General features: G+C 40.4%; 2 protein-coding genes across 5 annotated transcripts in view; both read right to left on the bottom strand.

The window, feature by feature from the left end:
- The window catches only part of LOC138024895 (uncharacterized), a 33,920-nt gene extending 11,943 nt beyond the window's left edge, over positions 1-21,977 (bottom strand). Inside the window, exons 1-11 of the mRNA XM_068872089.1 lie at positions 21,708-21,977; positions 20,645-21,060; positions 20,120-20,195; positions 19,176-19,306; positions 13,916-14,009; positions 10,882-10,919; positions 10,415-10,550; positions 8,584-8,820; positions 7,671-7,896; positions 5,979-6,061; positions 5,103-5,264 (exon numbers count right to left, since the gene is read on the bottom strand). Of these exons, the coding sequence (XP_068728190.1) occupies positions 5,103-5,264; positions 5,979-6,061; positions 7,671-7,896; positions 8,584-8,820; positions 10,415-10,550; positions 10,882-10,919; positions 13,916-14,009; positions 19,176-19,306; positions 20,120-20,195; positions 20,645-21,060; positions 21,708-21,738 (1,630 nt within the window). The 5' untranslated portion in view covers positions 21,739-21,977. The remainder of the gene's footprint in view (positions 1-5,102; positions 5,265-5,978; positions 6,062-7,670; positions 7,897-8,583; positions 8,821-10,414; positions 10,551-10,881; positions 10,920-13,915; positions 14,010-19,175; positions 19,307-20,119; positions 20,196-20,644; positions 21,061-21,707) is intronic.
- Positions 21,978-23,186: 1,209 nt separating this feature from the next.
- LOC138024917 (uncharacterized) overlaps positions 23,187-25,000 on the bottom strand; it is a 33,212-nt gene continuing 31,398 nt past the window's right edge. For all 4 annotated transcript variants that reach the window (XM_068872111.1, XM_068872114.1, XM_068872112.1 and 1 more), the window contains exon 19: positions 23,187-24,367. The gene's annotated coding sequence lies outside the window, so the exon portion shown is untranslated. The remainder of the gene's footprint in view (positions 24,368-25,000) is intronic.

A 25,000-nucleotide genomic window follows, 5' to 3' on the forward strand; every position in this document is an offset into this window, starting at 1 on the left:
TGTTGTTGGAGTCGCCTTTTCATCTGCGCTGGCTATTTCCGGTTCTGGCTCTGCTTTGCTGGGTTCAGCTGGCGGTTCAGACGTGGTTTGCAGATGCTGTCGGTTTCTGTGGTAGACTGCTCCATTGTCTGTCTCAACAGTGTACAATTGCTCGTCAAGCCTTGCAGTAACTTGGGCCTTGTACCAAGACTTGTCACCAAGCTTAAGCTGGCTTCATTCTAACAACGTCACCTTCAGAGAGGCTGGGTAGGTCCCTTGTTGACCGGTTGCAGTATTTGGCTTGAGCCTGCTAGCGTTGTCGCAGCTCTTACTTTTCACTTTCGAGGTTTAGAGTCCTAAGCAGTAGTAGGTTCTGAGTTGTAGGGAGGAGTGTCTTGGTTCTTCGGCTCATCAAGCATTGTGCTGGGCTGGTTGTCGTTCCTTGTGTGGGCGTGTTTCTATAGTCGAGTGCGGCGAGTTATGGATCGGTTCCGGCCCTGATTGAGCTTGGCTGTCTTAACCCCAGACTCGGCCTTGCCATTGGCCTTGCTATTTCCAGGGCTACTGGTAAGTTGCTCAAAATTCCATGTTTTTGCGAAATTGGCAAACTCGTCAGAAGTAAATTGCAGCCCGTTGTCACTGATCACTTGATCTGGTATACCATAGCAGGCAAAGTGACTCTTCAGCTTCAGAATGGTGGTGCTGGCTTTGGTGTTTGGCAATCTGTCCACCTCCCAGAAGTTGCTATAGTAGTCTATTGTGACCCAGTAATCCTTTCCATCGAGGGTAAAGATATCCGTGGCAATCTTCTCCCAAGGACGGGACGGGACTTTGTGGGGCATCAGTGTCTCCTTGGGGTGCGTCATGCTGTCGAGTTCCCTACACGTTTCACATGCGGAGATGTGCTGTTTCATTTTTGCAGACATGCCTGGCCAGTAGATGCATTCACATGCATGCCGCAGACATGCTTCAATTCCGAGGTGGGACGAGTGAATCTCTATTCCGAGGTGGGACGAGTGAATCTTCATCTTCACGTCTGCGCGAAGGCTCTGAGGTATTACGATGGAATTCCTTTGAAAACCAGCCCATTTTGTACGGTCAGTTTGTTGCGCATACTGAAGTAAGGGTGTGTCAGTGCTGGGGTATCGTCCTTATGTTCAGGCCACCCTACGAGAATAGTTGCTGATAACTCTCGCAGAGACTGGTCTTTCCGGGTCTGTGCTCTTATTTCGTCTAGACGCTGGTCAGATATGGGTAGAGAGCGGGCCATGTTAACTGATTCGAAGTCTTTGTAGGGCAGGTAAGCCCGTGATAACATGTCAGCCAAATGCATGCTTTTGCCACGCTCATAGTGCACAGTAAAATCGTATTTCCGTAACCTCATCATCATTAACTGGAAGCATCGAGGTGCTAGAGCAAGTGGTTTCAGTACAATCGCTTCTAGCGGCTTGTGGTCACTTTCGATGTGTACGTGTCAACCAAATGTGTACTGGTTGAAACGCTCAAGAGCAAAAACAATCGCCAGCATCTCCTTCTCTATTTGCGCATACAAGGTTTCTGTATCGGTGAGGGCACGACTTGTGTACTCTATGGGCTTGCCGTTCTGAAGTATTGCTGCGCCAAGGCCACTCTGACTTGCATCACACTGTCCTGTACGGAGGACCAGTTCCATGGGGTATCCTTCTGAGTCAGGTGACAAATCGGTTCCATGACATCAGACAGTTTTGGAAGGAACTTGGCTAGGTAATTGACGAATCCATTGAGGCACTGAACGCCCTCAATGTCTTGTGGCCTATACTTTGGCAGGATCAGGCTTCAGGACCTTGTTCGTCAGATGTCCCATGAAGCTGACTTCGCTCATCCTCAGCTTCATCTTGTCTGGATTAAGGACAATGCCGTGGTCCTTGCACCTTTGAAGGAGTTCTTGGAGACTCCTGTCGTGGTTTGCGGTTGCTTCTTCATCGGTCTCTCTAGTGCCATACACGAGGATATTGTACGGGAATATCTCCCGGCGCTAGTTCCCGATCAAAAGGACTGTATCTTTCTGGTTAAATATTGCGTTTTATTTACTCGATTACACTTTCAAAGCCTACTAGATCCTACTACACTCGTTCGTTCGTCATTCAATCTGGCCTAAAAGCCTTTACGTCAATAGCTTTTGCAATATTGAAATACAATAACACTGTGGTTACCGAAGGGTTTGCGGTTACCCTTATCTCACGCTATCATACTGCAATATACTCTGTTTCACTAACACGTGTTTCTTATCTATCATTTACTAAATACATGTCACACTTTGACTTGTGTTGCGTTACAATGACTATTTTTAGACCAAGTCAATCATGTAAGTGCTAACAACCGATCAGTGATCAAGCATGGCTTGTGTTCTCCAACGAGAATCCAGTGCTGCCACACGCTGTGGGATTTCCCTCCCCGTACACAGTCGTTTCTCTGCATTTCCCACTCGATTCCCATTGTGCTGACCGCTGTCGTTCTCACTCACTTCTTTCATCACACAACTTACTTCCAATGGATACAGCTTTTGTACTGCTCTGCTAACAACGACGGTTTGCCCTTGGTTATCAGTTTCAACTTAGCACCTCTTACAACACCATCCTTGCCCACAATACGCTCCAACACCTTTCCCATCTTCCAGTCAGACCTTTTCACGTTGTCCTCATGCACCAACACAACATCACCGATGCTCACCTTGACGTGACTTTCTTTCTTACTTCGGTGATGTTCTCTAATATCCGTCAGAGATATCATCCGAACTGCACAGAACACCAGGTAGGCTTTCCAGCGCGTGATTCAGATGCTTCTGGAATATCTCAGACGAAGCGGAGAGACCGAAGGGCAAACGAATCCATCTGTACCTTCCATAGGTGGTTTCAAAGGTCGTGAGGACGCTGGATTCAGGGGCGAGGACACATGCCAGTACCCCGAAACTGTCGAGAATACTCTTGCTTTTGAGAGTTCCGGAAGTATGTCCTCTAGTACAGGAACCTGATATCGTTCTCTCTTCAGGGCGGTATTAAGTGGTCTGGGATCGATGCAGATCCTCAGCGCTCCAGACTTCTTTACACCCACAGCAAGACTGCTGACCAATGGAGTGGGCTCACTGATTGGAGCTATGACCTCTAATCGCTGTAGTCAATCCAATTCTTCCTTCAGTTTGTTTTTGAGTGACATTGGGACATGGCGAGGCCGTGCAACAACGGGCGTGGTGCGTTATTCGACTTCAAGATGAACTGTTCCTGGTAGTGCTCTTAACTCTCTTTGAAACACCTCTGGGTAGCTTGCTACCAATTCATCGGCCGTCTGCACACTCTTAACCTCTGTTCTTGGTCGTTCAGGTGGCTTTGCGATCTTGAAGTTTTGTGCGTTGACAGTGATTAGGTCCATCGGTTGAGATGCCCTTGCTCCTAGGAGTGGGGTCAGTTGTTTGTCAACGACACGGAATTCCACAGAGAACTTTTTCTTGTTCTTTGGATTGTGGAGAATTAATCGACAGGAACCAAGTGCTTTAGTGTTGTGTCGTTCCACATTTGTAACGTCTTCGTGGTGGGCTCGAACTTCTTGTTAGTCACAAACTTGATGGGAATCACATTTACCGAGGCACCGCTGTCTACTTGAACTTTCACTTCTTTCTTGTCAACAAACATCTCAGTGTAAATTACTTTTCGGTAATGTTCTTGTGTGACTGCCTGTATAATTTCCCGTTGTGCAACAATGCTTGTAATGAACTCCACATCGCTGTCATGGGACGATTCATCCCTCAGGCTGTACACTTCTCTAGTCGGAGTTGTGCAGGTTACTTCGAAATGATTCTGCCACCGCACTTTATACATTTCACTCCCTACGCTGGACACTTAAATTTTTCAAAAGGATGTACTTTGCCACAGAATTTACATGTCTTTGGTTTCCCTGCGCGGCCTTTCTTGTACTTGTTATCACGGCGGTGTGATGGCGGGTGTTTATCTTTCACAGCGTGTACATCTTCATTCGGGGTGCCAGAGATCATTTTCAATTGCAAATTCGTTGCTTCAGAGCTTTGCAAAGACCAATACACTTTGAGAGAGTGAGACTCCGTTCTTGTAGAAGCCGTTTGCAAGTGCGGTGATCTTGAATGCCCAGGACGATCCTGTCACGGATGATCGAGTCACGCATGCAGTCACAAAAATGCCATGTTTTCGCAAGTGTGCGAAGGGCGGTGACATAAGCATCAAAGCCTTCGTTTTCCTGTTGATTTTGGGAGTTGAAAGTGTATCTCTCAAAGATTTTGTTCAGTTCTCCAATGGTGAATTCGTCGAACTTTTGTATTATCTTAGCCAGGTCATTTCAATCGTCAGGACTGTCGAATTGAAAGCCGTTATATCTTTAATGCATCGGCACCGATACAGTGGAGGAGCAATGCGACCTTGCACGCGGGCGGTTGCATCTCAAGTTGAGCAATGACCATGTAGTTGCTCCAATTTGTTTCCATACTTTCCAGTTGTCCGCCACGTTCCCAGTCGTCACTTATTTGCCAGGGGGCATTATTCCGGCCATCGCACTGAAGGATGGGTGTTGCACAAGTCCTAGTTGTGCTTGAAGCTGTTGAGTGGCTGTTGTGCCAGGTGACGGTACTTTAGGCAGACATGCTGACAGGATTATTGTAGCTTTAGTTCACGCGACTCTATAAGTGATAGATTCATTGTCCTATTTCGCTGCCACCATGTTTCAAGATCCGTTTAATCCACTATATCTTAGCATACAGCGCAGTCTAACACAAGGAGGTAACTCGATCCTAGTCTAGTTGATCATTGATAAAAATCACATGTATATTGTAACAAACTGGTTTGCCTCCAGTCAGTTGGGATTCTGAACTGTTGTTGAAGTGTTCTCATGTTTCGTTAATTGTGTTTCATTGGCCCTGAAAAGACCAGATGGGGAGTGGTCAATTATGTATGTATGTATGTATGTATGTATGTATGTATCAGTAAAATAAGGACCTTAACTTTCACAAGGTCATGTGTAAATTAATGGGAGGACCAACAATAGTATAATTATAGGAAATAAATGCATTGTAAATAATCTACATGACATATCTGTGCGACAAGTAAATAACATAGCTATGAGACCTTTGTTTGCAGAATCCTTTTCTTCTGAATCTGACGGACATGCATCATCAGGTTCCATGGATCCAAGAGATGATGTTTCAGCATCAGCAAAGTAATCACTTGTGTTGTCATCATTTTCAGCTGAAGTTCCTGGTCGCTTGTTCTCGTTGCCCGAACTAACCGCTATTGATACCAGAATTAAAATGTTAGACCACACTACATAATAGAAAAACTGACACCAAAAAATAAAAAGCTCAGCCCAGATACGCTTGAGTGTAAGTGCGACCACAGGAAATCTACAAAGAGTAAAACTGGGACATGTCAATATTATTCCAGTAAGGCTGAAGGTGAAAATATCTTTAAGTAGATGAAGGGGTTGTTGACAGCCCCTACATCCGATCAAAAACTTAATAATAAACTTTTTCAAAGACAACAGCAAAATCCTTTTCACAAGTTCGCTGTAGATATTAACTAACCCACAGAATTGACATTCAACAAGACTTGTAAACTGAGCCACTATTTCTGTTTCAGAAACAAGCACACAACTGCACCAGCACTTATTTGCAATGCACTATTCTTAATTTTTGAAACTTAACATCATGCAATCAAAACATCTAACACATTTTTTCAAAGAAAGTAAATCTGTGAAGCCACATTAGTTCACTAATTCACTTGTTAGCAGGTATTGCCAAACAATAAATGTACTCAAGGATGACAAGGTGATTACAGCAGTTAGCTATTAAGTGGGGAATACAGTATCGAGAATGAGTGTCTACATACCAAAGTACTAAATTGTGTTGTTTGAACGAAGGTGCATTAATTTTATTTCAATTTTCACTTAATTAAAATTTTTAAAGAACAACCAAGAAATATCAAATGAAAAAAATGTACACTCACATGTTTCATTCTGTACTGCTTTCACAAGTTCCAGCCAGTTGATTGTTTTCGGCCGATCTTCACATTCAGTTTGTTTAGACAATCTGCAAGTGAAATTTGACATAAAGCACATCAAAAATAAAAAGTTAAATTTGTCCAGTTTTCAATATGTTCAAATTCGTTTTCACACATGTCCCAAGGATCCATGTCAACTCTTTGTCCAGATCCACAACTTCAAGGTTGTTCCATTGGTGGGCAACACAAGAAACAATTTCTGGCCAGACATAAATGCTCAACAACCTGTGGTGCCCCTTGCATCTCGCAGGTCAGTTGCAGGTCTTCCCTGCACCCAACTGTTGTTTTGCAAGCCAGGTTGACATTGTTGGTCCCTTGCCTCCATACAGGGAGGTAGGTACACCTGCCTGTTCACTCATATGGCCCAGTATTCATGCTGGTCGGGGGCAGTCTGAATAACTGATGAAAATGATGAAGTCCTGCGCTTCTGCATTACTGTTTGGCTGGGGCTCGCATTTTGTGGTGCCAACCAGGATCACCTTCAATATGGGGACAACATTTAAAATCTGTACTTTGGAATTTCCTCATGACACTTCTGGGTGCCACATGATTCTGCATCACAAACTACCATCCACCTAGACAAATAGTCTCCTGGAGCAATTTCACAGGCAATTCCAATTTCACATAGCCCTGAAACCGTGTTTGTCAAGTTGTCACTGGGTCGACAACCTTGCTATTCTTCTCCTTGGCATTCGAGCAACCTTAAAAGATGATTTGTCCTGTGCTTCGGTTGTTGGTCTATGGAATGACTCTCTGTCTGCCTGGAGTCTTCTTCTCCACCCCTACCATTGATAATACACCATTGTTCCTTTCCAGATTGTTTTGCTCAATGCAGCACCAAAAGTTTATGTTTACCTTTCAGCTGACCCCAATACAGCAAACCACGCTTCCGTCCAGCATGATGGGCACAGATCTCCGTTGACAGGCCCTTACGATGGTCCCTTACGGGCAATCCACTGCTCAGGCAAGCACTTTACCCTGGATGTCAATGGTAAAGCTAAAGCTACAATTGTGGACTGCTTAAAACCAACAAAACTGGCTCACTTTCATGTCTTCCTAGCCAGAAGTTTCCTGGCCAGATTCTCTGGGACGCCCGAGAGTGCTTGCCAACCCTGGCAGTGGACCAGCACCAGCCACTACTCCCGCTACATGCATCATCCAGCACATCTTTGTGTTGCTGGTTGCAGGTCACTCCACCTATCATCCAGGACATCTTTCTGTCTCTACCAGTCTACAGGATTACTCAGACTGGTAGTGAGGTACTGTGGTGCCCCTAGCAATCTGGTATGACACTCTTGCACGACATGATATTCTTAGAGAGGGATTTGCATACTGGTCCCCCGATTGTGGACACGTGTTGTTGTTGGGTTAAATGATCACTCCCACAGAGTTGAAAATACAGTTTACCTGCTGTTACATTGCATCTACATGTAGATACATTGCAGGCATGCATCCTACAATGTACCTGAGGTTGCATGGTGGCACCCATGGTGCTTAGTTTCCTATCACACAACCAGACAGAGTGGTCATGTGACTAATTGAGGTCACCATCGCAAAAAAAGGCATTTGAAGTGAGGTTGTCAAAATGACAACAACTTTCGTCTCATTTTTGTGGAATAAATTTATCTAAATATGTACCTTTTCGTTAAATCTTGTAAATATTGCGCACATTCATTGTGTCCATTTGCTCTCGCAACATCCTCTGGCAACTGTGTTCTGTCCTTGTAGGAATCAAAGACAATTCGTCCTGCCGAGGTGCTGAAGATCATTTCAATAAACTGCTGGGCATTTGTTTGTGCAGCTGTATACACCAATAATTGAAGAACTTTGACTGAATGCTGCTGCTTGGTTCCAATTGAGGAATCTAAAACAAGAAGAGCAGAGAATTAGCCCTCTTAATCATTACAACGTCAACTAGGACAGTTTTCTGGAAAATGACTATAATGTTCTTAAGTCCTGAAAAACATTGAAGGAGATGTGCGCAAGGGTCCTTTCTATTCACCATGGAAACATTTTTCATGATATTTCCTTAAGTTGGAAAAACCTGGTTTCAATAACTACAGACCATTAAAGTGCCCATAACCCCAAAATATTTTTCTCGCTAAAATGAATCTTTGCACCTGTTTGAAACGCATTGCGGCTTTTTTTTCCTTTTTCTAACAAATCCTGCCATTTTAGAGGCTTCGAAAGTTGCGAAAATCCAAGCATCTTTTGTTCAGGACCGAGTTAGAAGTGGAGTGGTAACACATGTATGACATTGACATTGTGTCGATTAAGAAGTGAAAAATACACAAAGTGACGGCCCAGGAGGAAAGGTTTGCTTGCTCACCTACAGGCAAAACTACATCCTTTCAAGAACGACTTCAAGCTGCATATTAGGTAACACCATGCCTTACTGACAAATTGCGGCTGGGAATTGTTTGAAAGCACATGTACACGCACGAAAATATAACTGTACATGTTGATATAGTTGGTTGCTTGTCCTCAAAATGAAGACATTGCTGGATATAGCAAAACTGATAATGCACACAGTAAAATCTGATGTTCTTGCCTTGGTATTTGATGTTCAGTGGATCCAGAACCTGCACAAGGTAGCTGTCGACATCAGTTCCAAAGAACCCATACTCTTGGCACCAAATTGCAAACCACAACGCTTGCTTTTCAGGATCATGGACAAGTTGTCGTGCCACCTCACGCATCTCATCAACATACCTAAAAAATGCCATGCCAAGACGTTGGCCACTTTGAGTCATGACTGTCACTGGCACATCACCAGGCTGATCGCTAGCTGCAAAAAGGTTTTTAAAAGAATTCATGATGATATAACATGGCATTCCCAAGTGAAAGTTCACTTGATAGTACAAAAATACATGTACATACAAAGTATCAGTCTCTTACTAACTGAGTTTGAGGTCTGCATTGTACAGTCATGAAAGTTACAGACCAAGCTTTTTTTTTTACGTTGATTTATGGTCCGCATGTAAGCCATAAATCAAAGGGGAAAAAAGCAACCCTAACCCTAACCCTAACCCAACAAGATTTAACCCTTTGACGTCCAAACTGGCCAGATGATTTTACTCATCAATGGGGAACCCCTGGGAGTCAATGGGTTAATAGTAAGACATTTATCATATCTCTGAGGTGATAAGGTGTGTGGGGAAAAGAGACTAGTTGAAGCCAAACAGAATGTTCACCAGAAGTCAAATGTCAAACTCTGAAAAATGAACAAATGTTAGGGGCTTTTTGAAATAGCAGCTAGCTGCTTGGGAGATTCAACAGTTTTACCACAGGCGCCCCAAACTCAGTGTGAGCATGGCCGACAGAAACATAAGGATTTGTATTAATAGCAGTCCAGCAAGCGGCCTCGGGCAGTAATATGGCAAGAAAATAGCTTTCAACAGAGTCGCTTTATCACCAACGTGGCCATGGCCAACCGTTGATAACAAACCGGGGTGGCAGACCGTACTTTTGTCAACCACAAATTTCTTCATTCCCCTGGCTCTCCTGACATGACCGCATTGTCTCATTCGTCCAATCACAGTCACACCTCCTTTTTGTTAACAAACCTCAAAAATATATTCTTTTTGTTGGGATTCCAATACAAATCCTTATATTTTTGTCGGCCATGCTCACACTGAGCTTGGGGTGCCTGTGGTATTACAAGTTTATTTCACAACAACATGAAAAAGGTGCCAAGAAGTGGGCTGAACTGTAGAATGCAGAAATCTAAGTGTGTGTACTATCTGAGAGAGATGATTTCATTTTAATCAGACTTTACAGGAAATCACTCATTGCTGTTAGTTAACACTAGTAACTTTAAGGATGGTGCCTACTAATTCAAAGGTTTTTGATTATGAGGGCAATGTTGTTCTTAACAAGTGTTATTGAAATCCAAAAAGAAAATTGAGGGTAACAATGCATTTTTCCAAGGTAATTCATGAATAATATTTGTAAAAAGCTTTAAAATACAAAGCAATGTATGGCGTTCTTTCTCAAATTGAAGCTTAATTATCTCTCAAAAATGCATGGTTACCCCCAATTTTCTTTTTAGATACCAACAGTACTTTATACTAAGATTTACTTTCTCCAGATAGTTTTAAACCATGCAAAAATATCCCTGTATTAGTAAGCACCAGCGATAGGAAATCCGAGTATCTGGAGATGCGCAGAACGTATGCCCAATAACAATAGTAGGCACCGTCCTTAAGCAAAAATAATACAACTAGTTCACACCAAATGTTGGTTTACAAGAGAGATTAAGGTGACCTTGGATAAGGGCTGCTTGGACATTCATACAGTAACTGTAAATGATGATAGACAACAAAATGCAATATTGTTTAATTTCAAAGAAATCGTCTTAAAAGCATAGTCATTTTGCTTACCAGGAACAACTCCTGTTAAGGTAAAAGCGTTGAGTTTGTGCACTGGAACAGTGTCAACTCCTTCAAACTTTGCCATTCCTGATGAAACCTCTGCTGATAATGGCTCTGGTAATAATATGCAGAATGTATATCCACCCTGTTTATTAAAAATTAACAAAAAAAGGTTGATTAAAACTACACAAGGTATCAGCTGCAGTGCTGTTACAAGTGTCTTCCTAGACAACAATGGAAAATCAATGCAAACTCTGTAAAACATTATAGAACCTATAGCTACGCCTGTTCACAAAGAGTGGCATATTCATGCAGTCCCTAATTTGGGTAATCTAGCATTTGAAATGTAACCTCTCCGTAAATGTTCTCAGACACTAGCACTTGTACCTCCTAACTCTTGACTTCAACGGATATATCATTATAATAAAATAATTATTATAAAGATATTAAACAATATGTACAATTAAGAGATTTACCTTAAGTGAGCCTGATGTAGGGCAGATATTGATGTCCACTGTAACAACAAAGCAATAGTATCAATGTACTGGTGAGTTACAAAATTAATTAAAAGGGAAAGTACGGCCACCGTCTAGAAAAAATTTCTCTGAATCTAACTTTTTTTACCTGTATTGTCATACTTGACCACTCGTTTGGACTTAATGCATTTAAATAAGCCAACAACCAAGCATCAAAAATAGACAATTATTTTAAATTGAAATCTGCCATCTTTTTTTTGTGTATGCAAAGGAGGCTATGATGCAGCAAAAGTCAAGGATTTCTCTGAATGACTAAAGGTACTTGATGTAAACAAGGAAAACACAGGTGAGGAGAGCGACACTTTGTAAATTGGATATTGGCCTCACCATCAGAACAGATTTACCTCGTAGTCGTTAAACAGGGTTTTCTATGTGAGTTATGTGCAGGACTTTTTACAAAGCCAGAGAGAGCTTGCAGTGCTACCTTGCACTCATTGCTGTGAAATAAACGCCTGGAAATCAATTAAGTTTAATCTGTCTACCGTGGCTAATTCTAGGAGATCCCTGTTACAACTTCAAAACAAACAATCAATTTATATATTTCCATCGCATGGTAAGAGTAAATCGTTTCAGTAGTTTCTATAAAGCTCACAAAATTTAAGAACATTTCGAGTTAAGTTTATTAGCGATTAACAGTGAAAGTCGTCTACCGTATTTACCCGTGTATAATACGCACTTTTTTTCCGCTAAAACAGCTCCGAAAATTGAGATGCGTATTATACACGGAATCCATTGTTTTAGACACGCGTCCCTCATTAGCATAAAAACAAAGACGCATTGGATTTTGATTGAAAAGTAAAAGACTTGACCAAGATCCACTAATAAATTAACCTTTCTGTTTAAATGAACAACTGAACATAGCCTTCACTTTTGAGCTATAAACTGAAACATCAAAATGGCCACGAAACTCGCCGGAGTTTACGATGCCGGTCTGATAAATAACGCTCGTTAATTTCGCTAAAGATCATCCGATTTCACACTGTTATATTATAAAACTTTGCAAAGAACACAACTACCCACTACATGTTACTGGAAATATGGACAAAACGCCACTGATCTTCGATATGCCACCGAACCGAATGATCAACATTACACCGCGGAGAAGAAAATTAATGTCACGCAACTGTTTTGTTGGCGCGTGCTGGTGATGGATCAAAATTAAGACCAATGGTGATTTTCAAGAGGAAAACGGTGCCTAAAGTTGAAAACAAGCACAGGGTTATCAGCAACGCCCAAGAGAAAAGCCGACTGGATGCCGAAGGAATGAAGAGTTTGGCGTGCTCCACGTGTTGGGACTGGGGAGACGAAGAAGCCTGCTTATTTAGGCTTTCGAAGCATGTGTGACTGAAAGCATGAAAGCAGCATTTACAGAGAAAACACCAATTTAGCGGTAATTCTTGGCGGATTGACCTCAGTTCTGCCTGAAGAGATGATTGAGTCGTATTTTGTCAAATATGGAGTAGTAAAAAACGATCTTGTGGATGGACAACAAGATGAACTTGTCGATGACGAATCTTGTGCGAGAGAAGTGCTGTTCGATTGTGACTACAAGTCAAAGGTTTCAGTTTTTAAACACTTTCTATCTTTTTTTTTCAAAATGCAGTCCAAAATTGGGGTGCGTATTATACATGGGCGCGTATTATAAACGGGTAAATACGGTATATATCGCTTGATTCAGTTTTCTCGCTCCATTATAATCATTATGATATTTTGGACTGGTTGACCCAGATTTCAGAATGAAGCAAATGTCACCAAGACCAATATTCATATACCTGATGTAGATACCGCTTGAAGTCCTCCTTGGTAATTATGACACACCCGAACAGAAAGTATAGCATGCATGGCGTCAGGTTTTCAGGTTTGAGGAATCCATCCAAGTTTTATTTTCACCGGCCCACTTTTCTTCAAATTTTAATTTTCCAGTGTAAGCTTTAGTTTTTCATATTTTGACATGTGTCTAGATTCATCCCCCTCGAAAGCGTACACCCCAGCAGTGGTAATTGTTGCAACTGTGAAAAAGCCTTGCTATGTGTATTGAGCAACATCTGAAAGTTTCGTCTGCTTATTCTAAATTCAAGACTTCCCCATGTGAAAGCAAACAAATAAATATGTTTCCTGAAGCTGTCAGGGAACCTCAGAAAATCCTCTACCACTCCTCCCCCCTCCCCACCAATAAACAGCACTTGATATCCTCACTGCATGAAATACACATGTAGGCTAAGTATTAAGCATGTGAGTCCGGCAAATGCGCCGAAACTATGCATGAAACTATTTCAGCAAATGTCCCCTACCAGACATACACGTATCATAATTAGGCATTCGTTCATTGTCAGGTGTGACTTACGGAGCTAAATTATGAAACCACCCCCAAAAGCTCCACAACGATATGTGCTGGACAGGTTTTGATACTGGAAATAGGATCACAAATATGTACTGACAAATTTACCCCGGGGTATCACATTTTAAGTGGTTACAACCAAAGGGTAAACATATACTAAGTTTCTCATCATTGGAAAGACCCTATCTTTGTAAAGTATACTATTAGAGTTTCCATCATGCCAATAAGTAAACTGTGGCGAATGTCACTATGTTTTCTGTCACACAACACTCAAAGAGACAAGAAAGAATGTATCGTGACGTTGTCAAGTTTAATAAACCTTGTTTCCTTCCCGTAATTACCACTATGTTTTCATAGTATGAAAACTAAGACCCTGTCTTAGTTTTTGTACTATGGAAGCTAAAACCCACGGGATCTTAGGTCTTACACCGTAGGTCTAAGCTTTACAGGGTCTTAGTTTTCGTAACACCCTCTTCCACAATGGTTTCTAGAGCTCTAGCTGTTTCTGCCACATAACTAAGATAGCAAACTTCACAATTTATAATAACATGGCAGCTCACGTTACACATCATTCCCTAGCTGATGCAATATTCCACAAGAAACCTTCAATTTAAAATCACAATAAACAATACTTACCCTTCAACAGGTCCAGGTCTTCAATTAGTTCATCAGATATTCCATCTGAACAAATTTCATCTAGTGCTGAATCCACTGCAGGTGTGTCAAACAACTAGTATAAACAAAATAAAATATGTTAAGGTCTCAATAAAGGAAAATGAGGACGTGTCAACCGCAAAAAAATGAAATTGTCCTGCTGCTATTTTATGTATAATTGGGTCAAACTATATATTACATTAAAGCTAATTGATTGAATTATTTCAATAAAGTTTTAGTTTTTTGGTATTTAATTTTGGCTTTTTAGCAAGGCTGTGCTCTAACGATGCCCGGTTGCCTGAGGTGACTAACATTTGGCTTCGGGCAAGTGAGAAAAATTACCCGGTCGCCAGCCGGGCACTCTGGCTTATTGGAAGTCCCATGATTTATGAGTCAAATGGTCAATGAGTCATGAGTCAATGAGACTCACAGTCAATATGGCAATAATTTATTGATTAAGCCTAAGCACTTGTTTCAGTCATTAGGCCTAGGCACTCTTTCATTTTATGGGTTTATAGGGTAACTGCATTAACTCATTGACTCATTAAGTGACTCATTGACTAATAAATACTTGATACTCAGCTTTTTCTCACAAATAAGGCAGCTAAAAAATTTACTACATGTATGCTCGCCCGGTGGTTACAGTTTACGAAATCTCTCAGAAAATAATTTTTCTTCGTACGAAACAATCAGTTCAAAGGCGAGTTATATCATTTCCCTAGCCAAACGCAAGCCCGAGTCAATCACAAGCCAAGAGCCAAACTCGAGTCAACCTTGAGTCAAGCCCAAATGTTGGATTTTTTCCATTTTTGAGTTTCATGGCCACAGAAAAGCAATTAAAACCTTGTTGAAATAATTTGCTATGAAATATGCTGCCTCGCCAATTTTCTACTTTCCCAATGGCTCAAACGTAAGTATCTGCTTTGTGACCAAGGAAAAATGTTCTTTGCTTCTTGCCAACAACCGATCATGAAATTTCCAAACTTATGTAACGAAGAACCACTGTAAAAATATGATGCACATATCAATATTAATTTGGCTGCAGAGAGAATGGGTTGGAATCTAATATTTCTTGTATGGGTACCATGTGTATGACACAAAAGATTGCGCTTGAGTGCGACGAAATGCTATAAATATTTTTATTCCACATCAATGTTCACAGTGTGTCGTTGAAATGGAACTTCTGCATCAGTTGTGTACAATTAACAAAGGTTGGAATCCATGAGGAAAATTAATGGATATCGAGGTATGCAGGAATTAAACTCAAAGCTTGAAAAAATAATGACATACTGTACAAAACTGGTGAGTATATTTCTACAAACTTTTAAATGCATTTCTGTGGCCATGAAACTCAAAAATAAAAAAATAAAAAAAGAAAACATTTGGGCTTGACTCGAGGTTGGCTCATGGCTCATGGTTGACTCGGGCTCGCGTTTGGCTAGGGAAATGATATAACTCGTTCAAAGGCCATTCCACATGATTTCACATGTAACATAATCCGTGACTTTGCACGTAACAGCTGGCGGCCGCACGAATTTTGATTCTCTCTCAAAAAATAGCATTAAAATAATTATTGGAACATGAAGTTTGGCATTTCTTGGTTACAGTTTTAAAAGAGTAACTGTTGTTACTTCTGCTCTGATAGTGGTAAAGCATGGCCGTCAAAGCGGTGCAATTTACTTTTGTATGAATCCGGGAATCACAGTTTATGCAAATTTAATATTTTTACGATTTTTCGCTGTTGTGCCTGCTTGGCTAAAACATATTTACACTGTAGGTCCTGGTTGTTTTTCCCCTGTATATGAAACAACGAGATAAAAAATGGAAAGAAATCATGTTATTCGCTGTTGTTTTAGAAACAGAGCAATCCTGCGCTGTCTTTGGTTCGTGACAAATCATTTCGTTCTCTAAACAAATAACACTGTGACTGGCACTTCAACCAAACAAAAAGCTCGATCCACTAAACATTTTACTGATAATATATTAAGGAAAAAATACTAGTTTTGCCCTGTAGCGATGATTTTAGTCCAGATCAAGACGACTTAATTGCTCAAAAAAAAAATTTGATAGCTTTTGGGCCACGGTGGTTTCATTGTTTCACGACAGTTTTCACAAAAGCTCCACGGGAATCAAGCAGCATTGATTCACATTTAGAGAAGTTATTTTCAACCCAACCAACCAGTAAAGAGGTTTACCTGTATTAGACCCAAATGTTTTTACAATGTTTTTTAAACCTGAAAAACATCGTTGGCATTGCCACTTTTCTCGTCTTTCTCAAGTATGGCTTGAAAATTTTGATGGGTTGCAGGTTTTTATTGCACTAGCGAGTTCGACAATAACCAGAGCACTTATATTTTTTAGCAGCAGTGTTTAGTTGAGAGAGAGATGGATTCAAAGATCTTGCTGTGTTGTTGATCTACGGTAATTACACTGTAATTAAATAGTTAATTAATTAATTTAGGTGACCAAATTGGAGGGCTGGGCACCCCAGCTAAAATGCTTGGGAAAGGGCTCCCCGAAATTTTTGTTAGAGCACAGCCTTGCTTTTATAGTTTTGAGGCCTCAAACTCAGAATGCCCGAGTCTGCTACAGAGGCTCCTGCCCCTTCACTTTATTGTGAAAATAAGCACACTTTGTTACATCTTAGTCACAGATGAATTATGCACTCTGATACCGTGTGAGGAATTTTGATATCTTAAGAATTGAAGGAAATCTCACACACCAAACTAGAAACTCTCATCTCATACTGAACTTGGGCAGAAATAGCACAATAAGATCTGTTCAGTCTCTGAAGACAAATATTTGGGGTAATACAGTCATCTATTAGAACTGAAAATTTGGAAGCAATATCTTAAAACCTGTCGGGACAGGAGGTCCCAGAAGTTGCAATTTTGGTGCCAAAAAAACCCCTAGAAATCAAGCTTGAAGATTTCACATGCACTTCAGGGTAGGGTGTGCGGCCCTACTGGAAAGCCAATTATGCAGAGCTAATCAGTGTTCAAGCATGTGCTAAGGTAGCAGATCACATGGAAGCTAGGCTGTCAATTGACACCCAATCCTTCCATGTGTGATTGACATGGTATGTCATCAATTTTTATGCCCAGATTATGGCAGAACACAGAGAAAATCGATTTTAGCAGTTCTTAAATTGATTTTTCAGAATTTTTTTCCAGGAAAATTTAATCCACAGCCCAGCCGACCCACCAATTCAAGATTTGCAAAAACAAAAAAAATTTGAGTGAAACACCCAAATTTTCCTTTACTGAGACCTTAAACGTCAATAAACCAGTCCTGAATGAATACAAATTTATGTACACACAGTACAGAAAGTAGCTATTCTTGAATGTGCATTTACTGCACCACATTCAAGAATACCATAAAGACTTTAGTATAAGCCGCACCTTTTTGCTTAAGTTTTGGGCCAAAAATCGTGGATGCGGCTTATGCACAAGACCATTGCTTTTAGAAGGAGTAAACTAGCTCGTAGGGGTCACAAATTGAATGGAAAGCCTTCATTAACTAAAGATTAAATATATTGAAACCTGTTAGGTTGTTGGTCACTGCTTTCGGTAGAAGTGGTGGCTCCTAAAGGAGTCGTTTGTTTGTATCTTCAGGTTCTAAACCCGAATCTTGCTCACCAGTAATTCTTTCAAGCATTTCATTTGCTCTTTGTTTGAGCAGTTAAACTCTAACTGGCATGGAATCTCCATTCCTCCGCACAGCTGCTTACTATAGGGCCGTTTATACGAGAGAAAATAAGCCGCGGCTAACTCTGGCCGCAGCTTACGTAAGCCACGAAAGGAACTATTTATACGAGTATAAACTCCCCGGCCAGGATAAGTTGCGGCTTGAGAAAGCCGTGAACGTAGATTTTGTACCATTTATACGGGGTGTTCGCGGCTTACATAAGCCGCAGCCAGAGTAAGCCGCAGCTTATTTTCTCTCGTATAAACGGACGTAATGTCGTCTACGTCCGATCACCTAAACACTGATTTGTCCACCACTGTTCTCTTTTGGAGAATTCGCGAGGCAAATGACCGACCGTTTCATTGCCCTTCACTACTTTCACGCCGTGTTTGTCCATGGGGTTGCCAACCACCAGTTTAGCAAAAAGTTTTTCTGCGATTGATGGCTAACCTTCCATACGTCTTGATAAACATGATATCCACAGCTGATGCGAAGGCGAACGTTTCCATTTTGTTTGGGTACAAGTCCAGCATTTGTCTCTGGTGTCCAGACTTCCCTCGTTAAAAATTGCGTGGTTACCAAGCAAACATTTTGAAATTGTTCTCCTGCACTTTTTTCATGCAAATTCTATCGTTTTCATTTCAACTGTGGGCTTTATCAATTAAGACAATTAACTGTTATCAGTCACAGGGAGTAGGGAAATTGACTAAAAAGAAGCTTTTGAAAGGTATTTTCAGAGTTGATTAAGTTATTACTGTCACTTGAAATAAACAACTTAGATTTCGTCACATTTTTATCGTTCACATCAGCGAACAAACGACCAACATTTTTTACAAAAGTGCGTTTTTGGATTTCTATTGTTTTTCCAAAGTCATGCTTGAAAGTTGAGGGTGCGGCTTATACACGAGTCTTTACGGCATAACTCTACCTCTGTCAACAATAACACTGAGGGCTGTAAATGAACTTTCTGAACTTTCAAAAATTCCTTACTGTAATCTTGAAGGAAAGAAGTAACAATGCAATATTAATCAATTTTCAAGAATAAAAAAGTGATCAAAATTTTAAACTTTTCCCACCCAAAAGCACCACTTCCCATAGATTTTACTCAGACTGCCACTCTTACTCATCAGAGGGGACCAACCTTTTGTAAGCAAAAGGGTTGACATTAACATGAACATCCACTCAAAAAAAGTATGATCTCAGAAACTTTAACTCAATCCCCTCCCAAGAAGTTCATCAATCACAGATTTCGCTCTGTTTAATACCAGACAGTTAAACTAATCCACAGGACCCCCTTGGATCTCAAAGGGTAATAATATTAATGTTCCCCACAGAAAATGACATATTAAACCAGACGAAGATTTTTTCCTGCAAAGCAGGGGAAACCAGATAACACAAACTCCAAACTCTCAACTCACAAAAAAATATTAAATCCAGGAGACATAGCACACACCTAACCTGATCCTAAAATTCTGAAGCTATAACAACATAATGTACCAGTATCTAATGCAAAAGCAAGTTCTAAAAATAATTACTTATTATGTCAAACGTTTACCTGTGCATGAAAGGCAGCATCTGGGGATAAGATGCTGACATCAGTTTTGGAACCATCCACATTTGGAATGGTTGAAAGGTCATCAGGGCTAGTCAAGCTACAAGTATCTCGATCAGCAGACCCAGATAAGTCTAAAAATAATTTCATGCATTAATATACTGCAATGTCTGTTGTGAAAATTAATGTATTTCACATGGGACTAATTGTTGCTAGTTACTTGGTGTTTAAACCTTTCAGCTACTTATACCACTCATTGCTTTGCAGCATTCAGTTGATGCCAAAGAGCTATCTGGTTACTTAATTTACTATGGGTAATTTTTTCATAGGTTGTCACATGGAACCTTACACGGGATTCATGAGTGTTTAATATAAACATTGCGTAATAATTAATTTAAAAATGAAATGAATGGCTGGTCGGCTCCCTCCTACATGTAGTCTGCAATGTTTACATTGGAAGTGTTTTCTATTTGGCTGAGCGCAACGATAGAAAATACAACAAGACAAGTATGAGAGAAGCTACTGACAATCTTTCCATCATTAGCACTTACAAGTCTCACCAGTAACTGCTCCTGTGATAAATATTTCCATTTTTAATATTTTTGTACTCAGAACTGGAAGTGTCACCAGGTTGATTATTTTGTAACAACACTAATTGTTTCAGGCCATTAGCCCCAGTTATTCTTAAGAGAGGGAAGCACTGTCTGCAACATAACTGACAATAGGTTTTGATAGCTCTAATTAACCTGCTTTGGAATAAGCAGAGCAAGGTATGAGTTGTTCAATTAGTTAACCCAGGACATTAATGCCATTCATTGTCCATCGAAAGATCCAGGATTGAGCCAAGCATGCTTTCAAAAGCTCAGTTCTTGACGTTATATAACATATTTGATGGAACTATAAGGACAGCTTCAATGTAACTGAAAACATGCATGCATCATTCTTACCACAACAAGAGAAATCCATAGTTTCATCAAATCCATGGTCACTTGAATTGGGAGTTGATTGGGCATCTATGTCACCCTTAAAAATACAACCATTCAAGATCTAATAATGATACAGACATTTTAATTGAAACTTGAAGTAATTAAGTTATACTCTCAATATTCAAGTACCCTTGCAAGGTGGAATGCAAACAACTTCTCAAACTATTGACCAGGATTTTTTTTTTAGTACTGGTAGCTATGGTACCATAATTGTTTAATAAAGGCAGTTGAGGCCCACCTTTGTATTAATTAGGGGAGTAAACCTTCAAAGTTTGTTAATTCCTTGCGGAATGAACAAAAATTAAACAAATTCCAACTTGTCCTTCATCAGCCAAGGTTTCGATTTTCTAAGTTCATACAGGGTGAAATTAACTGAGTCTATACAAATGAAACTGCTGTGCAACCAGTGATGGTTGAATTAGTTTTGTTACAATGCTCCAGCCAAAATAATATAAACAGGAATCATTGCCCTTCACATTGACCAACCTCAGATGTGATGCTGTTTATCTCCTGCTCATCTTCTTGCTCACTTAGTCCACTTTCACCTGAAGATGGTACTGTATTTCCAAAGAGGGATTCAAAGACCCTGGGAGGCATTTGAAACTGCCTTTCAACAACTTCATCCTTGTCGTTGACTTTCTTGAACTCCTTGTATTCTTTTGCTCCTTCCTTCTTGTAAAAATTGAGAAGGGCTGATCTCAGACCATTGCTTGCTTTTCGTCTGGAGAGATTCTTGCTCTTGAAGTGAGGATTTTTTCTTGCCTTGTAATCTGCATAGCGATCAAGAGCTCTGGACCAGTTGAGAACATAGCGTCCGGGACTCCCTTTGACAAACCAGGCATCTTTACCCTCCACTAACAGATCTCGGATTAAGCCATACACCCCATTACTACCGTCAGTTCCTATAATCGAATCATATTGTTGGTTTTCACTCACGTGATCAATAGCCATGCCTTTCAACGAAAACAAAAGAAAACGTTTGCATAATAATACAGTTCAATTCCCAGAGGATTGGGTCGGGACACAAATATGGCCGCCGTTTCTTTGTTTAGGGGCACAAACATGGGGGCTGTGACGTCATGTGAAAACCGAGAACACAATGTTTTGCTAACTTATGCCATACCACACGAAGGGACAAGTTTTGGTTGTGGCTGACTGTGATTGATTCAGTGATTATGCCGAAAAGGATCAATGATGATCAATGTTCTTGCTCTAGATCTGAAACTTGAAATGAAGGAATTAACTTCCCCCATATCGTTAGCATTAAAAAGCATTAAAACTCTAGCAGGAAGAGGGTCGCCACTTTAAACCTGCCTATTAATTAAAGCAGAAACCTTTCCTTTTCCTTTTTTAATATGAATCAAAAAGAGACAAACAAACGAATCTTTCCAAAAAATATAGGAAATACCTTACTGTAAACGGTAACCTACATTTTATAGTACTTTATGGAACTAATTTTGACACAGTTTGTACATCACGAATAATTAATTTCGAGAAAATGGGCCAGACGGCCAGAAGGCGTCATCAAAACGGCCGAAAAATCACTTACCTTCACCGACTTCAGACACGCGTCTTGACATGTCCGCTCGGTATACCTGTAAAAGCAGCTTTCAACGATTTGCATGGAAAATTATCCCACAAGAACTCGCGAAAAGAAGTCACTCTGTACACGTCTCTGCAACACTGAACCAGACATTTGAAGGTGGTGGGAAGATATCTGTTCTGTGTGGTTTCTGATTGGTTAAGTTGTGAATAGTCTTCTTATGATTGGCAGTATGATTGGCTGATAGCAACGGCTGATAGCTCAGTCGAACTTGTACACATACAAACCGGAAGATCGGGTGATAAATTTAGAAACATTACGACATACTTAAGAGAAACCTTTAGAGAAATCTGGAGAGAATTTAAACCCGTAGATCTTTCTTTTCGAAAGCCGTAATGACCGGGAAAGTATTAAGTAAAGCTTAAATTATTGCCGGGTAAAATCTGCTTTTCAAAAAAATAGAATTGTAAAGTAATTGTACCCCGGGAATTGTACCCTTCCAAAACGAAACAATGGCAGTCATTAAAAGAAGGAATTCGAGATCGTGGGAATGACACAAATATGTGTTAATATCGGTTTAGTTCATTTTCTGGAAAGAAACAGGTTAACACGATACATTTCTGCGCAGCGTTTTAAGTAATCGTTAAATTATTGTTGGAGAAATTTCCTTTCCAAAACGCAGGGAATTGTGAAGTCATTTGTACCCTTCCAATGTCATTAAAAATTTGACTCTGGATAAGAAGAATTCGGGATCGTGGAATGATATAAATAGAGAATATATTATCGCTTTAGTTCATTTTCTGGAAAGACTATAAGGTTAACCAAATGCATTTCTACGCAGTGTATGAAGCAAATGTTAAATTACTACTGGGAAAATTTTCCTTTTCAAAAACGTGGGGAATAGACCTCTTAAGCATGTACATTTTGTTTTCCCATTTCAGACCACGTGATGCTACTCTAGGGAAAACTTTCTTTCAAATGTCGTCCTATGCACGTGAATATGTACGCATAACTTATGAAAAAACAAAAGGAAAATTCCCTTGAGAATATCACGTGGTCTGAAATGGGAAAACAACACGTACAAGCTAAAGAGGTCTATTGTGAAGAATTTTGTACCCTTCCAATGTTATTCAACTGAATAAGAGTCTGGTTACGAAGACGACGAATTCGGGATCGTGGAATGATATAAATAAAGGATATATTACCGCTTAAGTTCGTTTTCTGGAAAGAAAGAGGTTTAGCAAAAAGCATTTCTGCGCAGAGTTAAAATTTGTACACCAAATTGCTTGTTTGTTCAGTTATTTTTCAAAAGACGTGATAACCATCCAATGTTATAAACGCTGTGTAATCTCAATGGGCCACGTGGCCTGAACAGAGTTAACGTTTCATCTTTAAACTTCTCAAAGGTATGGGGAACAAAATAACAATTACACTTGCAGGTCTGCCAGGGGGATATCGAAATATGGAATAAGAGCAACAACTAGATTACTAGTCAAATTGTATATTTAGTTTTGATTTTTTATGCATTGGAACACACGTATGTCTAGCTCCAGTTGTTCAAAAGGTGGTTAACACTATCAACCGGAAAAATCACTATCGAACGGATAAACACTAGCAAAAGCAATTGAGTTATCCACTGGATAGTGATTTATCCCGTGGAGAGCGCTATCCACCCTTCGAACAACTGGGGCCTGGTTTATTGATGTATTTAAATACAACCTGTTCGCTTCAATTAAGTGTCCTTTGCTGATACAGGAGCTATATTTGCTTGTGAAAGTTGGAACTCAACGATCATAAGTCTCAGGGAGAAAGGAAGTTAAACGAGAAAAATGTCCTGTAAACTGTACACTGTGTCTTCCACATAACTTTGCAGCGAAGCAAAACATAAGTGAACTGAACAAGGTCAAATGAAGCACATAGTTTGAGGTGTTCCGCTCCTGGCTAAACGAAATGAGAAGAGTTGCACGGTAGTATACAATAATGTTCACGCACGGGACATGCGAAGTGGGCAACACTCCAAGAGGGTACACTACAGTGTTGCTTTGTGCCAGAAGACTGTATTTCGAGGTTATTCCAGGTTCACTGGTTGAATTTCAACAACAAACGGGAAAAAGGTGGGGTTCCCCGGTGTAGCTTACACCTTTTAACAGTGACGGAGGTTTCACAACACAAACAAATGTGCTGTTGCATAGTTAATAGTTAGTAGCGGAGACTCCAGTCCCCTGCTATCAAAGTGCGGGCGCCAATTATCACCTCCATTGTTCCAATGTCCCTTTCAAACACTATTTCTATCCAAGATTACATTAATCGGGTTTGTACCGGCAGACTTCTGTTTTTTGGACGTTCATGTGCAAACCAGTGTATTATCTCTTACGCCTTCACTTCGAGGAAGGGGATTTAAAGAGACCTCTTTAAAAAGATCAAAACGACCGACAGAGCAAAGCCAATTTAGCGAGTGCCTACAACAAAGAGGTCAAATTCGCTAATGAACGTGTCCGGTGATGGAGGTGGAATTGAACTTCTGAGTGGATTTCAACTCCGTGTTTCTTCAGTTGAACAGCCAGTAGCAAAAAAGCTGATGAACCGTTATATTTTTGTAAGTCCAGGTCGAACCGATTTCCTCTTACTGTTGTAGGGTGCGTTTCCCTGGTCATGCCCTCCAACTGCTGAAAACAAAAAGAAGTATTGGTAAAAATAGAGTTCAAGTCACTCAAAAGCCACGAAGATTCGCACGGCTACAGGTTATCCCAGATTTCAGTTCGGTGAGAATATTTTGGACTTGTCATGAGACAAAATACGTTGCTTAGAGTTATCATGGAAGGAAAAGTTGAAGGAGCAAAAGCAAGAGAACGACAGAGAAAAATGTATTTAGATGATATTTGCACATGGACCAATCAGAAAGAGAAAAATGTTATTATTGGGAAGTGTAAGGACGGAGAAAGTATCACATGACCTCCTACCTCCCCAGGAGATGGAACTTTACATAACATGACAAGAGGAAACTAAGGGTGTTGCTATTCCCCCACCTATTCCCCCCTCCCCCGGCACTGTTGAATGGAAAACATACATCTCTTTACTTAACCACGGTATCACATTCATTTCAAGTGCAATTCTCTTTCAATGAGTAGTAGTAAACAGAGAAAAGGAACTGCTTATTTACAATTTTCGTTAGGAATCCTATCAATTAAAGCTATTTGCAAAGAACACTAAATAAGTACTGTGTTTATCAATGGTAAACGCTGTAATGAGCTGAGTTGAGAAGTTAGTTGCTTGGCAACGGGCGAAATGACACCTGTAAA

This window comes from Montipora capricornis, chromosome 11 (genome assembly GCF_036669925.1).
Source record: "Montipora capricornis isolate CH-2021 chromosome 11, ASM3666992v2, whole genome shotgun sequence".
In the NCBI taxonomy this organism is placed as follows: domain Eukaryota; kingdom Metazoa; phylum Cnidaria; class Anthozoa; order Scleractinia; family Acroporidae; genus Montipora; species Montipora capricornis.